This window comes from Tenrec ecaudatus, chromosome 4 (assembly GCF_050624435.1).
Source record: "Tenrec ecaudatus isolate mTenEca1 chromosome 4, mTenEca1.hap1, whole genome shotgun sequence".
Classification (NCBI taxonomy): domain Eukaryota; kingdom Metazoa; phylum Chordata; class Mammalia; order Afrosoricida; family Tenrecidae; genus Tenrec; species Tenrec ecaudatus.
Window position 1 is genome coordinate 196,421,577 of NC_134533.1, and position 18,861 is coordinate 196,440,437.

An 18,861-nucleotide genomic window follows, 5' to 3' on the forward strand; every position below is an offset into this window, starting at 1 on the left:
GCCTTACCGTCTTAAAGGAGGGCAGTTGTGGAGAGAGCTCTTTTTATCTGAAGAATGCGCATTAGCTTTTAGCTCTGTCTCGGGACTGTGGAACTCTTCTTTCACGAGAACGGGTCTTCCAAGCCCTATGGTCATGAATGTAGAGATTAGGCCACTTCCACGTTCAGTTCATCCAGGCTCCCAGTTTCCTACATCAAACCAAACCCATGAATAGCCAATTGTGAGAAAGCAGAGTGAGAGGAGGGGTTCGCGGTGCCCCAAAGCCTTGCCAGACTTTGTCTTGGTCTGCACCCGCAGATGGATTAGCTACAATACCTCCTGCCAGGGTCCCTCGCTGGCACACATGCGGTTCCTTGCTGGGAGATAGTAGTTTCTCAGTTGACAAGTTTCATGTTTCACAGTGTACATGGCATCCACTGTGGCCCTTGAAGGAAAGCTGCTCTCTCATCATGGAAAGAAGGTGGGGAGGGGGCTCCGCTGGCCCGCCCAGCCGCACCGGTCGCTCATCGAAGCGCAGTGGCCACCGACTGCGCGCCCATGACTCACTGGGGCCGGCGACTCGTTCCCCCCCCCAAAGTCCCCCTCCGAAGCCGCCATGAACTTCCGCAATGCCAGGCCTGAGGACCCGATGAACATGCAGTACTGCAACCTGCTGCGCCTCCCAGAGAGCGACCAGATAAAGTACTCCTTCTACCACGCCCGCTCTTGGCCCCAGCTCTCTTACATCGCGTAGGACGAGAATGGGAAGATTGTTGGCTACGTGTTGGCCAAAATGGAGGAGGACCTAGATGGCGTGCCCCTTGGACACATTCCGTCACTGGCTGTGAAGCGCCCGTACTCTCGCCTTGCCCTGGCATAGAAGCTGAGGGACCAGGTCTCCCGAGCTATGATTGAGAACTTCAACGCTAAACACGTCTCTCTGCACGTCAGGAAGAATAACTGGGCCGCCCTGCGCCTCTACTCCAACACTCTCAACGTCCAGATCTGTGAAGTGGGGCCCAAGTACTACGCGGATGGGGAAGATGCGGACGCCATGAAGTGGGACCTCCCTAGCCCAGATGGAGGATGAGCTGAGGTGGCAGCTGGAGCTGAAGGAGAAGGGGGGCCTGTGGTACTGGGGCTCATGGAGAACAAGAATAACTCACTGTCAAGTGCAGGGGAGGCCTCCTGGGAGGATAGTGATGGGGACAGCAAGGACCTCAGTGAGGTCCGCGAGACCACAGAGCACTGATGTCCAGCACAGCTCAGAGGCCTTCGACTCAGCCTCCTAGAGCCTGACGGAGCCCCACCAGGCTGCAGCCCCACCTCGCCCTGCCCACTAGATTGCCCAATAAATGTCACCCTTGTCCCTAGGGGGCAAAAAAAAGAAAGAAGGGGTGGGGCGGGGGAGGGAGTCTCTCAGGCATCTTAGAAGAGAGGTACTAACCTAGCCCTGTGAGTCTCTAATTTGAAAACTTGTCAGTTTCCTGATCTTTGCAGGGGTTGAAAGTTGGAATGAGTAATGGTTTAGTGATTCTTTGAGAAAGAGCAAAGGACTCACTTTTCTGCCTGTTCTAATGTCATTTTCAATATTTTGTTATGTTGTCAGTTTTGCTATGGCTTTATTTTGTGATTTTATTTCACTTTAAGTACTTAAATATTGGGATACGATACATCTTATGCTCTTATTTTGTTTTTAAATTTTGTCTTATTTGAAATTTGACTTTAGCTTGGGCTTCATTTTATTTTGCATCTTAAAGCTTTCAACTTAATGAGTAATGGGTTGCTTGGTGATCTATTTTGTGCTTATTTTATTGTAAGTTTGATAATATTGGGGGGTTCATTTGTCTGGATTTGATGGCTTCCTTGTTTTATTTTTAGGTGAAACAAACCAGTATCCACCCCCGGAGCTCAGTGTTGAATGTGGGGGCCCGAGCCGCGGGGACACTTTGCAGCGCTCCATCCAGCCTATTGCGAGGTAGGCTCCCGAATGAGCTGAGCTCCTGTCACAGGCAGGAAGCCAGCCTCCTCTCTGTAAAGAACAGCACCTGTAGCATCTCTGAAGTAGCACCCTTCTCCAAACCTATCATTTAGATAACTTTACTGCCATGTCAGCTCAAAACTACAAGGCAGGCTTGTCAAACTTTTACTTAACACATAATGCACAGCATGAAAATTGCGATGACATCTTCCTCACGTTCAGTGATGAAAATTAGTCAATGGTGTGCTCCAAGGCACCCTCTCCCCCAACTTCCGCTCTTTCTGCACTCAGCCGAACCAGAGCCCCCCCACAGAAGGCCTGACCCATCGAGACCCTCAAACATGAAATAGTTCATTTTTCCTGTGGTGAGAGATCGATCACTCAGATTAAAACTGTGATGGGTAAGAGAAACTGTTCCGAGGTGTCCCCTGCAGGAGGCACCTGGAGCACGTGGGAGGCCAGCCATTCCCTTAGGTCTCAGCAGGAGACTGTCTCCTGTAAGGTCTTTCAGAAACAAGAGACAGAGCGAGACCTTTGATTCATAGATTATTGAGGGAGATGAAGTTTGTAGGCAACAAGAAACCAAAGAACATGAAGTGAAAAGTTAGGTTAGCCAGATAAAGAAAGGTTATAGAGCTTCCCTTGGTCTAAAGCCAGAGAATTCGCTAACTTAAAAGGTATAAAGTCCACCAGAGCTGCTCTTGCATATCCACTAACAAACCACACCAGAGTCTTGTGAGGAAGAGAAGGTGACCAGATTTTAACATTGGTAAAGCGGGACACCAGCGGGACACCATTGACAAACACATATCCTGGCGAAATAGCCACATGGCAGCTGAAAACCGTATGCCCGAGCTTGTCATTAATTCTTTCCAAAAATTGGGACTTTAAAAAAATGTCGCAGGACATGGGAAATATTGTTAAAAATCAGGACTGTCCCGCCAAAAGCGGGACATCTGGTCACCTTACCGGGGAGCCTCCACTTCTGCTGCAGAAAGAGGCAGAGCAGGAGAGAAAGCCAGCATTTCAGGTAGCAAGCAGGGGTGAGAGGCAAGCGGGCAAATGCAGAATAACAAGATGTCAGAGTACGCGCCCTAACACATCATCACGGGTCCAGTTTGTGCAATTGTATAGCGATAATAAATAAAGATTATAGTAAAGTCATAGAGAGCATGAGAGATAAAAGAGAGATTGAAATAATGGAGTCAGACACATTTCATGGTAGCATGCTCACCTCAGCCCCACTTGGTGGTCCACGTGGAGAGAATTTATTGTTAACCAAGGCTTTTATATTCCCTGGGATGTGCAAAACCCTGAATTACAGGTGAGGACATGCCTCATAGGAAAGGGTTGTGCTATAGGTAATACAGTAATGGGAGGGGGGTGATCTAGGGGTATCCACTTAATAGGATGGGGAGGTAATAGGGGTACACATGTGACAAGATGGGCGGATCCTAGATTCAGGGGCAGTCTAACTTTGGATGTCACTGAGGTTTGACCTGTTCTCTGGCTCATTATAGAAACCACTATCAGTAGGGCGTAAACCCACCCTACAGAGACCAGACTAATGGCCTTAAGTCTTTAGGGAGAAGTAGCTCATTGTCCTTAACAGCAGGGAATGGGTCCTACCTGTGGTGGGACCAGACAGTAGTCTGGCAGCTGAATGCCTTCAGGGAGGTAACTTGACAATCATTTACCATTAGGTGCAAGCAGACTAAGTCTAACATATATTTGGGGGGGAAATCTTTCTGTTTCCCATAGCAAAAAAGAGAACAAAGGCTGATTTTGGGTATTTAAGTCTTTGGGATGTCTATAACTTTTTTGGACGGGAGGGTTCCTGGCAATCTTTCTGGTTGGTGCTGATAGCTCCAGTGGGCTGAGCACCAGCTTCAGTGAGCTGACATCACTTAATTGCAGGGTGATGGGTAGAGTAAGCTTTGTAAACAGAAGAAATATCTACTGTCTGTAGTCACACTGACACTGGACCCCAAATCTCCCTAAAGAAAGGTCACAAACAATGCCAGTCCTTGCCTCCACCCAAACTATTGGGGCTGAGCGGCTCAGTGATCTGACAATTCCAGTGCAGTTTTGTCTTTTCCTTCTTTAGTTAAAAAGAAATACATCTTGATTATTTAAAAGTTCTTTAGATTACCTAAGAGTATAAAAGCAAAAAAGCAAACAAAAAAAGTCCATTCCATAACATGAATCCATCATCTAGCCTCATATTCTCAAAGGAGCTGCTGGATAGAATCTCATGCCCTCCAAAGCTCTTCCATCTGTTTATGATACATGATGTCGTTTCAAAAAGTCTTCAGAATATTTTGTTCCATTTTCCATGAACTTTTCAAGCTCCCTCATAAAACCAAGCTCACTACTGTTGAGTTGATTCTGACTTACAGTGACCCTATAGGACAGGGCAGCAGCACTGCCCCCGTGGGTTTCCAAGAATGTGACTCTTTACAGGAGTAGAAAGCCTCATTTTTCTCTGTAGGAGCAGCTTGTGTGTTTGAACCATTGACCTTGCAGTGAACAGCCCAATTCATAACCACACCACCAGGGCTCCTATAAGCCCCTTCCTAGAAGTATGCATTCGTGCAAACACAAACAGATAAGCAAATGTGCGCACGCAAACAGAAAACACACATACACACACAAATGCATGGTCTTCTTTTTAAAATCAAAAGTTGACTGTGCTAACCATATTGTTGCCATTTTAGTCCAAAAGCATGTGCCTACCTAGGAAAACAGCTGTTGCAATGACAAAGCTATTGACCTTTGGCCCACTAACATCGCACGGGCCTTGTTGAACCTCCTGGGCCTGGTGTTGAGGCTTTGCAGTATGACGTGATTGCTTCTGTGCAGGTTGTCCAACCCTCAGTCTGACGTGCATACCTTTGCTGATGACTTGGAAGACCTTGAAACAGCTGAGGTTTATGTAAGCACAGCCATGAGAGCAACATCAATGACTCCACAAGAAACACTTGAAAATGATGATGAAAAGAGCAAAGACGATCCTGGAAAAAATGGACAAGGAACACCAGCCAAGCAAGGAGAACCAAGAAGAGAACTAAATTTAGACACCACTGATGGTAAAATCCACAGATATTACCGTAGTTGCTTCTTTATTTAAATTTACCCTTTTCATCTTTATCCCCCATCCAACCTTTTTTTTTTTTTTATAAAACCTGCGTCTCCACCTAAGAGTTAACATGCAAATTGTGGCTCTTTAGTTGCTTTCCAAATGCATAAATTAAAGTCTGAACCTAACTGGATCTTTAAAGCATCCAAAGACTAGCTTTTACTTGGCTGTCAAACTGGACCTGGTAGGAAGCTATTTCAGGGAGTGTCTGGAGGCACGTCCTATGTAGTCTGTAGCTCAAGGTGGAGAAGCGGTCCTCTTGGAGACCTTGAGGGAAACGCATTCTTGTAATGGCCACATGGGTTCTGACCAACTTTACGCACCATTTTGGATTCATCACAGCTGGAGCCGTGATTTCCAATTACAGCATATAGTAACTTACATATGCTCCTATATGCTATCAATGACCTCATATATGTTATCAATAAATTAAGCAAAACAGTGCAAGTGTTCCAAAGAATTGTAAGAGTTTAACTCTGAGGGATGTTCAGGGAAGGGTAGAGAACTGGAAGAGCTCTAGTGAGTGGGTGGTCAGTCCTGCTTAGATTCGGTGGGAAATAATTGCCCAGAGATTTGAACGTGTTAAAAGTGAGAGAAATTGCGAAGCATTTCCTCATTGACTGCTAGCCAAAGTTATTTGAAAAAGTTATGACCACGAGGTGTTGCAGGGATCAGGTAGCAGACACCAAAGAACAATAACCATCATTGTGTGTTCACCTTCCCCATATAAATGCTGAAGACAAATGTGTGCATAAGTAAGTGTGGTGAAGAAGGCTGATGGTGCCCGGCTATTGAGAGATATAGCATCTGGGGTCTTAAAGACTTGAAAGTAAACAAGCAGCCATCTAACCCAGAAGCAACAAGCCCACATAGAAGACTCACACCAGCCTGTGTGACCACGAGGGGTTGAAGGGACTAGGTATCAAGCACCAGAAAACAAAAAATCATACCATTGTGAATGCGGGGGAGTGAGGGATGGGGACTCAATGCCCATCCGTAGACAACTGGACATCCCTTGCAGAGGGGTAGTGGGGAGGAGATGAGTCACTCAGGGTGCAGTATAGCATCAATGAAACACACAACTTTCCTCTATTTCTTAAACACTTCCATCCCCCCACCCCACTATCACGATCCCAATTCTACCTTACAAACCTGGTTAGACCAGAGGATGTACAGTGGTACAGATAGGAACTGGAAACCCAGGGAATCTAGGACAGATGAACCCCTCAGGTCCAGTGGTGATACTGAGAGGGAGGAGGGAAGGGAGTAGAAAGGGGGAACCGATTACAGGGATCTATATATTACCTCCTCTGTGGGAGATGGACAACAGAAAAATGGGTGAAGGGAGACGTCGGGCAGTGTAAGATATGATAAAATAATAATTTATAAATTATCAAGGATTCATGAGGGAGGGGGGAGCGGGGAGGGAGGGGTAAAAAAAAAAAAAACGAGGAGCTGATTCCAAGAGCTCAAGCAGAAAGCAAATGTTTTGAGAATAAAGACAGCAACGAATGTATAAGTGTGCTTTACACAATTGACATATGTATGGATTGTCATAAGAGTTGTATGAGCCCCAATAAAACGATTTAAAAAAAAAGAAAGAAAAACTTATTTTGTCTGTCTCTGGCTCATTTTTCTGTAAAACGAGAATAATTTGAATACCTGCCTCAGAGGGGGTTCATGTGCTCACCCCATAGGCATAGGAGGCAAATGAGCTCGTGAGCAGCTGATGCGACAGGCTCCCTCTTGACTCCAAAGCAAACATGTCCACAGGAAAAGAACCAAACCTACAAGGAGTGATTATGTACTCTCTGCAGGAGCAGTCAAAGTTTACCTCCTTTAGCATATTTTAAACCATAAGCACAGAGTTTACCATATTGATTATTATGTTTTCTTCTTAGGCTATCCTTGGGTAACCTTAGTAAGGCAGTGGTTTTCACTTTGGGCTATACAGTAGCATCACTGGAAAACCTTTTAAAATTCCCAATACCTAGGCTGAACCTCTGACCAATTCAATCAGCATCTCTGGGTGTGAGACTTACCCAGGATTTTCCTGAGCAGCTGAGAACCACTGTTAGGCACAAAAAACGACCTGCTCCACAAACGCAAAGTGAAAAAGATGGATTGCTGCTATTGGATTCAGTCTCTTTCACAGACAAGCAATTGAAGCCTAAGAACTCAAGGAATGGACCCCCATCATCCCCAGTTCTTGCCACTATGCTTCTTGTTTATTTTCTCTTTTAAATCATTTCATTGGGGGCTCATACAACTCTTATCACAATCCATCCATCCATTGTGTCAAGCACATTGGGACATTTGTTGCCATCATCATTCGCAAAACATTTTCTTCCTACTTCTAAACTCGGCTCTGTCCAGCTCCCCCTGAGGCCCTTTGTCACCTCTTTTGTTCACAAACACCCTGCTGTTTAGCTGGTACCCCTGGTTCATGTGTGTTGGTGTTTGCTTGGTGTTCAAACTAAATAGAAGTGGCCAAGTGCCGTCCTCCTGAAGCTTCCTGCTCTCTGCTACCTTCTCTTCCTACAGCTGTGGTCAGAGAAGGAAGCAGCCTCCTTCTCCACACGAGTTCTGAATTGTCCAGAGAGATCAAAGGAGTCTTTCAGACTCACTGACCTGAACTCCTCCGCTGACCCCTACCTCTCCCAAGGCCTCTCCTCTCTCGGTTTCAGACACACATGCTCATTTTGTTCTACTTCTGACCAGTCCATCTTTGTAGACTTCTTCCCCAGGCCCCATCCTCCCAAATGGATCGAGGTTTTATGGGACCTGAAGCTTCTATAATCTGGAAAAGATCACAAAACAAATACCAAATGAAGGACGAATGCCAGTATTGATTTCGAAGGAGCCTGCCCAGATGATTGCCCTCCGCCCTCCACTCTCACTACTAAGACAAACTCTCACGACTCAGACAAACTCACTCCTCAGGCACGCCTTCCACCACTTCAAGTTGTGCTGATGAGTCCCAACGCAATACCTCCCGTGCCAAACTCTCTTTTCAGATTCGGACCAGCAGCTACAGATACCCTCCCGATTACTCCAACGGACACGGCTGCATCATCACAAGCAAACTGTCCAACAAACTGTACTCATTGTCTTCCCCATTCAGACCTCATTTACACAGCGCCTTGAATGGCCCGTACCGGACAACACTGGTTATCCTCTCTTCCACCTCCCACCTTCAATAGGTGACCAGATCTTGGCATGGCCTCCTCCTGGAAGACACACCTACCCACAAAGAGAACCCGCCCAGGCAGAAATTTCATTCCCTTGTAGTCACTTGTCATCATGCAGATTCATTTTCTCTTCTCTCTCCCTCACGCTCTGGCCCCCACTTTGCTTTATTATTTTGCAACTGAATTTTGTGGTTTTGATAATAGGCACAACAAAACGTGCTACCTGGAACCTATAGATAGTTCTTCAAACAGCATACTGCTCAAGGTTGGCTTTTACATTTTTACTAGTTTAAGTAAATTATTGTTTGGTTTTAAGAAGACTAAAGGGGAATTTTTGTCCATATCTTCACTCTCAATGCCTTAGCTATATATATATATATAAAGCATAAATCTGATCTTCTTTTTAAAAATTAATTTATATTTCCCCCTGATCATCTTCTTGTCCACCAGCTAAAATCCAGCTTCCTGAGTAGGACACACATGTTCTCTATGAAGAGACTCCCCTGGTTTTATGGGCTGCCACCTCCCTTCTCTTCCCTACTGAAAACATTTTGCATAATTGACGGTTGCCCCATGTGCCCTGCTCTTCCAGGTCTCCATGCTATACTACCCATCACCTGCCTGCCCGCAGGCTCGGCAGGCTCCACACTGTCCATGGCTCTGTGTATTTTACTGCTGCTCTAGTTCAAGTTATCTGTTCTTAGAGTCCTTGCTGGGCTTCAAGGCGGATGGAAAATTGCATGGCCTCCTGTGTGGCCCTGTAGCTTACACTGAATTCTGCCACAGCTCCCGCCTCCTTTCATTGCCCCCACTTGTGCAGAACAAACAGAGTGTCGCTGCTCTTCACAGAAGCCAGTTGATCTCCCTATCTCTCCTATGTCACTGTTGTGTCTCCAGAGCATACAGATCTACTTTTGTTTGTTCGTTCCTCATCCAAGTATGGCGATCTTAGAAGACACACCTACCAAGAAGGAGAACCAGCCCAGGCAACATTGTAATTCCGTCATAACCACGCTTCATCCCTTACCAACATTTTCTCCTTTCTCCCCAACCTTCCCCTCTCATTCCTGGATTTTTGTGGACTTGTCTGCGTCAAGATGTGAGTGTACTGCAGGATCCTGCCTAGAGGGTCAAGCTAATGCTAACTGTAACATTGAGGGCAGCAATAACGGCTTGGGTACTGATCCATTGGGCCCCCAAGACAATTTCCCCTGTCCTAGTGGAAAAAGAAAAATTAGGCACTCCCCGGTGTAGTGAGTGTTGAGCTGTAAAAAATAGCCTAGAGCTAAATAGTTGAAGGCATCGAGGGCTTGCTCAATGGTAGCTGTTCTGACCATTAATGGTGACCACGACCCACAGGTAGCTACTTCAATTGAAATCATTTGAAGTTAAATATGATTAAAACGGCCAGTTCCTTGGTTACACTAGGATCCCCGGCGGCATAGTGGTGAAAGCATTTGGTTCTCAGCAGTTCAAACCTGCAAGCCTCTTTGCAGTGGCGCTCTGTTCTGATAAAGATGCAGCCTTGCCAACTCCATGGGGCAGGGCAGTAAGCCAGTGGGCAGTCCTGGTCATCGGAATTCTACATTCATTTACCTGCCGTATGGCAGGCACTGGGCCAAAACAGCAGCTATTATTGTATAAACTCAGAAACAAGCGCACTGCCTTATAGTCCGCGATGCTGACTCATAGTGACCCTAGAGGACAGGATAGAACTGCTCCTGTGAGTTTCTGAGAGTGGAACTATGGGAGTAGAAAGCCTCCTCTTTCTCCCTCTGAGAGGCTGCCAGTTTTGAACTGCTGGACTTGCAGTTAGTAGCCTAACGAGTAGCCACCATGCCACTACGGTTCCTCACTGAACAGCCCTGTGGAAACCCATCATGTGACACCTTAGAAAAACTCTGTGATGTAAGCGTTTTAAAGAACCTGACTTTGATGGTTGAGGCAACTCGGGCTCAGATGGGTTGAGCTGCTCACCCAAAGCCACACAGCCTGCTCTTCCTCCCAGGAAACTGCCTCTCTTGCTCCTGCGGGAGATTCAGCTCCTGCTGCCTTTGTCTTGCTGCAGGTCCTTGCTTCCTGGGTCCAGAGGAAGGCGAGTGCCAGGAGTACGTCGTGAAATGGTACTACGACCAGGGGGAGAGGTCATGCCGGCAGTTCTGGTACGGCAGCTGTGGAGGCAACGCCAACCGGTTTGACTCGGAGGAAGAATGTGCAGCTCGGTGTGCCCAGACAGCCCTGGAGAGTTAGACAGAGCACCAATCCTGGTGCCCCCGTTTCATAGGGGAAGAAGGCACGCATACCCCTCTGAGACAAGGTTGCTGCCCCCCAGCCTCAGACGTTGGTTGGACTCTCCATGCCCTGATTTTCTTAGCAGTGATTTGTAACTTGAGAGAACTGAATTCTAATAGTCAAAGAAAGTAACTGAAACATTCCTGGAATTTATTTAAAGGAATTAGCACGGAATGAAATAGCAACTTGAACTTGGCCAAGAGCATTTTTCCCCCCACTCTGAGCTAAAGAAAAATCAGTACAAGCAGTGAGCAAGACTGAATGAAGTTGAGCTTGAAAGTTGATTTGTGTTTTGCCACTAGGACAGAAGGGCATGTACATCAAAGGAGGGGCCCTTGACAAACGAGCTTCTAATGGGCAATATCATCCTTACTACTTGGTGGAAAAATAAAGGCAATCTTGAGTAAATCATTTGGCGTGAGACCTGGTGTGATGCCTGCGCACTGGAATTTGTGCTCATGGTTTGTGGCACTGTCACTGATGAAGCGGAAGGTCAGGCTTCTCCATGGCTGCAATCCCCTGAGATCAAGTACACCGACTCTCTTCTTTGAACGTGATGATTTAACAGCGGTGGCTGTCAGTGGACATATGAAACCAAGGGTCTAGGTTCCCCAGGCGGAAAAATTTTCTAAAGATATTGAGGTGAATTGTGTTTTCTTGTGAGATCTTCCTCTGCCTCACTGCTCAGTTCTACTCGTGGGCTTCCATCAGGGAAGAATGTAGGTGCAGTGTGCTAAGCATTCTATGGCTAAATGAAAGGTCAATGGTTCAAATCCACCCACTATGGAAGAATAATGTGACAATCTGCTTCTATAAAAGATATATAACCTTGGAAAACCTATGGAGTATTCTTCCTACGCTGTGATAAAGTCTACTCTATGAGTCAGAATCCACTGGGCCTCCATGGGTTGGGGTTTGGATTCAGGGGGTTGGTGGGGCTGAGGGCACCAGGGGCAGGAGTCCATAGGATTACAAGCAGCCGGTGGTTGCTCATAAGAACCCAGAGTGGAGCTTGATCTCTGGTCTGTCAGTGGTTCAGTAACAAAAGCTGTGATTTCTTTTTAATCATTTTATTGGGGCTCGTGCAACGCTTATCACAATCCATCCATCCATCCATCCATCCATCCATCCATCCATCCATCCATCCATCCATCCATCCATTGTGTCAAGCACATTGCATATTTGTTGCCATCATCAGTCTCAAAACATCTGCCCTCCACTCAAGCCCCTGGCATCAGCTCCTCATTTTTCCCTTCCCTTCCCTCCCTGTTCCCCCCACCCCCATGAACCCTTGATAATTTACAAGTCATTGTTATTTTGTCATATCTTACACGGTCCGACATCTCCCTTCACCCACCCTTCCTTTGACTGACCTCCAGAGTACGGTGCTAGTCTTGGTAGGCTAGAGAAATAAATCCAGAAAGACTTGTGTGGGTAAAAAAGAACTTTATATAAAGATTAATTGTGCATTAAAAAAACATCCCAGCCCAGTCCAGATCAAGTCCAGAAGTCCAATATTAGCCCATATATCCAATACCAATCTATAAATTCCTTTTCAAACTCACACAATACATGCAATGACATGAATGCAGGAAGATCACAGGATCCAGCGCTGATATGAGTCTCCATGTGACTCCTCCAGCTGCAAGTGGCTTGTCATCAGGAATACAAAGCAGAGACAGAATCTCTCTCTCCTCAATGGAGGAATATTGGTGTTCCCAGAATCCTCAGGAGAAGGCCATGCCCACCCAGAGGCCTCATTGGTTATGGCCTGATTGACAGGCTAGACTCCACCCCTTCACAAGTTGCCACAGCTACCATCCAGGTGAGATAAACATATATCACTGACTTCCAGGTCATTCTAATCCAGTGACTCTCACACCTGGATGAACCGCAGAATCCCTTAAAATGCAGATTCCCATTTTGCCGGCCTCCTTGACACACTCTTGGCCATTTTCCCACTACAGCTCTCCTCAGAACTCCACGTCCCCCCAACCCCCAACTCATTGCCATTGAGTCAATGCTGACTCATAACCACCCTATAGCACAGGGTAGAACCTCCCCCGTGGGTTTCTGAGACGAACTCTTTATGGAGTAGAAAGCCCCTCTTTCTCCCTTAGAGCCTTTGGTGTTTGGCAACTGCTGACCTTGAAATTAGTAGCCACTAACCAACCATCGGGAACCACTGGACCACCACCTGCTCTCGTCCCACTTTTCACTCAATCCTTTTCTGTAGATCAGGGAGAGGAAGCTTTTTGCTGCCAAGGGGCATTTGGATATTTAAATATCATTTGAGGATCACACTTGTCAAATATTTAATTAACTTGCCATTCCCGTGATGCCTGGAGCGGCTTCCCTTTGGTGGAACCTGTAATGCCAGCTGGGATTGATGAGTCCTTGGGCTTTATACGGCTCCTATGCTGGATGTCCCTAAATGAATAACCATGAGGTGACAAGGTGAGGGAGGGGGAGGAGGACTAGATCACTCGTCCAAGACTTGTTAGCGGCAGAAAGACTGGAACTAGGATCCAGTTGGTCTCCTGGCCCTCAGTGCATTTCTCTGTACATTGTGGGACCTTTAAAAATGTGGATTCCAGTCGATCCTGGAGCAACGGCCAGCAGCAAGCATTTGGTCCATTTTCAGGGGATTGTATTTTCTATTTTAAACCCACAATCATTGGGATTTTTAGTTATTTCAGGTTGACAAAGCCCTTTCATCTGTCTCCCCTGGTTCCTAATGATAACCTCATGAGGCGTGCCTATTGCCTATTCAATGCCCTCCATATTAAACAGTTCATCTTACCACCTTGGCTCCAGCTCTCTCTCCTCTCTCTCTCTTTCCCCAGAATAAAAACTCTCAGTACCCTTTCTTAAACCGATCGTGATGTCTTGTATGGAGCTTTTCCCAGGGTGGGTTCTCCAGGAAGCCGACTTTGTGGGGGAGTTTAGAGGACAGGGCTTTGATAAGAAATGCAAGGGAGCGGCCTTCTAAAAGGGCCTCTAAGCAGAAATGACCCCAAAGAGAGGTTGAACTGGGACACAGACCTGGCAACAGTGTCAGCGGACCCCACAGGGGTGAGATCTGGGACTGAGAGAGCCTGCCACGGTGTCTCCAAGGAAGGCTGCAATGGGAGGGGTTTCCCTCTCCGCCTTTATCAGCCATTGGAAGTGCTCTCCTCGGGAAGAGCCTGAAGGAGCTCTGGAGGCCGAGGGCCCTGTGGAGGCTGATTGCCATCCAGTGGAGGCCGCTGGCCTTTCTTTGAGTGGAGGTGATTTGGAGTGGCTTTTTGAGTTATTTCTGAAGCCAACAGTGTATACTTAAGGGTACTGGGGTTCCCCATAAAGCCTGAGCGAGATGCTCTTTGTACGCATGGCCAGACTCACCAATGATGACTGCTTTTGTCCCTCCAACTTTGGACGCAAACAATGTGATGTAAATCATCTGTTTCTTGTCCAGATGTTTCAGAGGTGATTCTAACTCAGGGTGACCCCACGAGAAGCGGGTAATAAGTTCCATAAAAATGCTGTCTGTGCTCCATCCATTCATGCCATGGTCCTTGGTGACCCTTCTTTGGGAAATGCACTTCATCCCACGATCCAGAATGTTATGTAATAGGCACCGTGTCGTCTGTAATATGCTGGATCCATTGTCAGCATCATCATTCAGCTCCGCTTTCCTTGACTCTATGAAGCCATTTCTGACGATCCCCTTGCCAGAAGGAATCACTGACTTCTCTCGACTGCCTGGCATACATTTGTCTCTCGGGACTTTTCCTACCATATTGACACCATCTTCCCATGGGGCTTATTACACTGTGAGTCTCTTCGCTCAGAATCCCCTGCCAGCACCAGCTGAATACATTTCCTCTTATTCTGTTTGTTTGTTTTTTTTCACTCTGGTTTTGTGTTTGTAACTCTGCTTTCAGAAACTTTTTGGAAACTTCCCCCACCCCAACAGTACTTGAAACTTGCTGTCCTTCCATGTGTCTTTTGTCCAGGAATAATTCTTTGCTCTAAGACATCTGACCCCTATCACTCAAGTGGTAAAAAGTTCATGTGTTTTTAAATTTTCTCTGGGATCTGTTATCTCATTAATGATCATCCTACACTGCTTTGGGGTATTAATTTTCTGACAAAGAATTGAAGACACAGAAAAGTCCAGTGACATCAAATCCAAGGTAATGAGCCAATTAGTAGCCTGAACTTAGAATTGCAGTGGGCTTTGAACGGATTTAGCACATGCTTGGTTCACTGTGAAAAGTTTGAGTCCTAATCATAATGTGAATTGCTTGCTTTGAAGTTTTGAACATATAGTGCCCACCATTGATTCTAGGAAATTGGAGGTAGGCTTAGAACTTGGATCCCAGTCAAACATCAAGTAAACCAAAGGCTTTCCCCCAAGCTCCCTGTGGAGACCATGGTGACCGGGTACTTCTCTCGAGTTTCTCCGTTGGCTTTTCCATCTTGTGATCTCTTGGTGGATAATTCTTTTAATGTGTGAATAATTTCAAAGGCGTATTTTTATTTTCTTTAAAAAAATCATTTTATTGGGGGCTTGTGTAACCCTTATCACAACCCACACATACATCCATTGTATCAAGCACATTTGTGCATTCATTGCCATCTTCATTTTCAGAATATTTTCTTTCTACTTGAGCCCTTGGTATCAGCTCCTCATTTTTCTCCCTCCCTTCCCCACCCTCCCTTCCTCATGAACCCTTGATAATTTATACATTATTATTATTTTCATGTCTTACACTGACCGGTTTATCTTTATCCACTTTTCTGTTGTCCCTCCCTCTGGGAGGGGATTATATGTAGATCATTGTGATCAGTTCCTCCTTTCTTCCTCCACCTTCCCCTTCTCCTCCTGGTATTGCTACTATCAATATTGGTGCTGATGGGCTTATCTGTCCCGGATTCCCTGTTTCCAGCTCTCATCTGTACCCATGCACATACTCTAGTCTAGCCGGATTTATAAGGTATAATTGGGGTCATGATAGTGGGTGGTGGTGGTGGGTGGGGGAGGAAGTATTAAAGAACTAGAAGAAAGTTGTGTGTTTCATCTGTGTTATACTTCACCCTGACTGGCTTGTCTCTTCTTTGTGACCCTTCTGTAAGGGGATGTCAAATTGTCTACAGATGGACTTTAGGTTTCCACTCTGCCCTCCCCCTCATTCACATCGATATGATTTTTTTGTTCTGGGTCTTTGATGCCTTATACCCGATCCCATCAACACCTCATGATCACACGGGCTAGGGTGCTTCTTCCACGTGGGCTTTGTGGGCTCCCATGTTTCCATAGTATCATTAACCCTCCTTTACTGGTTTTCCTTGCAAAGCAGCTGCTATAGTAAGCCCCTGAGTAAAGGAAGGTCCAATGTCCGAGCATAGTCTGATATAATCAGACAGGTTGCCCTTTTTTTCTAAAAAGGTCTCAGCACTGCCTGACAGGCAGTATTTGCATTTTCAAAAGCCAAGTGTTCTGCAGGGGCAAGCACCGCGATGGAAAGTGTATCTAATAAAGATTGAGTGAAAGGGGCGGTCGGGCCATGTTGGGCACAGGCAACCTTGAGTTCCTTTAGCTGTTTGAAAGGAATTGGAGTAGGAGCTCTGACCAGATTACGCTGGGCATCCTGAGGCTCAATGACAGGGAGCCGCCTACGGAACTCCCCTGTACCCTCTCCTCGTCCTGCTGCAGCAGGTACGGCAGCACTGAGCATGGATCCTCTCCTGGAGCCCCAGTCACAGCTGGTGCTCCAACTGGCAAGTCTTCTAGAAAAGGATTCTTTTCGCTGAGTGCACTCTGAGGCCTCTGAAACACCTTGGCCCCAGTAAGTTTTGACACCCATTCCTGGGACTCTATCAGAGAGTGCTTTTCTATTAACTTGACTCGCATCTCCCTCACTTTTGCTGCTAAAGATGCATAAGCGTCCTCCCAGCCTACCACCTTTGTTTCATCCCGGCAGGACTCCTGAGTCTCTTGCATCAGGTCGCGACTCTCAGGTTGAAGCACCTTGGAGGCAGCAAAAATTCCCAAGTCCTCATCATGATAACGTGCCGCCTCGTCCTCTAAGGGCTCCGCATCACCAGGACCAAGGGGTTCCTCCTCCTCGCTTTCAAAACCCTCAAGGTTTCTTTTCAGAGGCTTCAGCGGTGGAGGGGGAGAAGGCATAGGTGCAGAAGGCACTTTTTTTTGTTTGAGCATGCAAATAAGTTATTCTCACCCTGGAGTCCCTCATGCCTAGGGTCCAGGCTATCCCTAACTAAATTCCACAGACTAAACGTGTCTATGGGAACCTTACTAGGTCCATTTGCAGTATAGTGATCTTTTAACCGTTGCCTACTTTTTGCCAAGTTTCAATATTTACAGTCCGGTCCTCAGGAAACCAAGGACATACCTTAACAATAAACTCTAAAAAATTCTCTAATCTTTGGTAGCTTACTCTTGCTCCTTTATCTTTTAACATATTTTGAAGCATATTTACAAAAATCTGTTTGCTATTTCCTTGCCCCATTATTCTCCCAATAGCTACTCACCACACACCAATCTCTTCATGTACACCTTGGTAATCCGCGGTGTCCTTCACTTTGTCCCCCATTTTCAGAGTCGCTGTTTGGGCGCCACCTTGTCGGAGCCAGCTGACAAGTCGAACAGTCCTGAAAGGAGGAGTGAGGATTAAGGAAAAATGCGAGACCGAAAGTATTGGTAGGGCAACAGTCTGGTGGACTGAAGCACCCGAGTGTATTCTACACACTCCTTATATCCATGCAGAAACAACCCGGGGTTAATTATCTCATTGCTAATCAAGCACATTTGATACACATAGCAACTCTATCTTCTGCCAAGCCAGACATCCTTGAGAAAATTAAACCACCTGTTTTTCCCAGACCTTGCATACTTTCTTGTCCTTGACAGTCTGTTCAAAATGTAAAGTCACAGAACAAATCAGCAAACACTGACACATAGGTCATGAGACTTCTCAGCCGTTTCAAGGCTGAGTCTTAGTGGCCTTCAACATGTTTTGCATCGTTTCATGTGGCTGTGTGAGTCTAAAGAGGGATTTATAGTTGCGTATTAGACTTAATGGACTAGTGTTGGGTTTAAGGACTGGATTTGGACTGGGGGTGGATGTTTGTTTGCTATATAGTTATTTCTTGATATAAATCTTTCTCTTACACATATATGATGTCTCTGAATTTTTCTAGTCAACCTGGCCTCACACAGCGTCTCAGGTCCAAAGGACAAGCCACACTCCTGGCATCTTCTCTTGAGGACAGTGAGTCTTTCCCTTCTATCTCAGAGGTGGCTCACTTGAAGCCTCACAGGATGACAAAACTGACCAATCTCCACATTAGAGCTCCATGCAACATATATGCATGGTTCCCCCCCACCAAAAAAAATCATGCCCCTATTAAATTATTAGCAAGCAATCCAATCCCCTTTCTGGACCATAGACACCTAACCTGTATGGAGTTTTATCTCGTCCTTTGGTGGGAGTTACAGAGACTGGGGAGTCATCCCAAGCAGCTCCCAACATCACATCAGTCTTCAGGGAAACGAAAAAGTGCTATCAGAACATCATGGCCACATTTGATCCACTCTTCGGTAGAACTGCTGTGGTTTTGACTCAATCCTGGATAGGGGTTTAGAGAACAATTTAAACTGGTAGCTACAAGAAGCGACGGGATTGCTTGTATATGCATTCAAGAAATATTTATTCAGAACCAACTCCATGCAAAGAGCTCTTCTAGTAGCTTAAAAAGCACCAGGGAAAAATGAGCAACCCCCCTATTCATATTGAATATGGCCTTATAGGAAGCTACGTTTCAGTTATCTGCTATGTAACAAAATATCTCAAAGTCAGTTGCTTAAATCATTGACATAGTTATTTTGTTCAATAGCTTCCAATTTGGGCAGGCCTCAGTGTCAGCAGCTCGTCTCGATTCCACTTGGTATAGATGAGTGTAGCTTAAACCCTGAGGCTGGAGTCGTTCTGAAGGTCTCCTCACAGTGTGGCTAAGACCTCAACTGAGGCGATGGCAAGTTCAACTCTAAGTGCACTCTCCGTGTGGTTTGAACTTCCTCACAGTACGGCAGCTGAGCTTCATGCGTGGGTGTTTCCAAGGGAAGAGCACAGTGAGGAGCTAAAGTACTGCCTTTTGTAATCTGGCTCTGGGAGTCATCCATCGTCCGTTTTGTCACATTCTCGTCATTAAGACCGAATCACCAGGCAGGGAACATGGACTCTTCCTTTTAGTGAGAGGGCTGGCTAAAA

General features: G+C 46.1%; 1 protein-coding gene and 1 pseudogene across 1 annotated transcript in view; both read left to right on the forward strand.

Annotated features, from left to right (window-relative positions):
- The window catches only part of LOC142445403 (collagen alpha-4(VI) chain-like), a 126,338-nt gene extending 115,345 nt beyond the window's left edge, over positions 1 to 10,993 (forward strand). The window contains exons 35-37 of the mRNA XM_075547203.1: positions 1,861 to 1,957; positions 4,823 to 5,049; positions 10,359 to 10,993. Coding sequence (XP_075403318.1) covers positions 1,861 to 1,957; positions 4,823 to 5,049; positions 10,359 to 10,540 — 506 coding nt within the window. The 3' untranslated portion in view covers positions 10,541 to 10,993. The remainder of the gene's footprint in view (positions 1 to 1,860; positions 1,958 to 4,822; positions 5,050 to 10,358) is intronic.
- Positions 437 to 1,271, forward strand: LOC142447264 (N-alpha-acetyltransferase 10 pseudogene; annotated as a pseudogene).
- Positions 10,994 to 18,861: the final 7,868 nt, after the last annotated feature.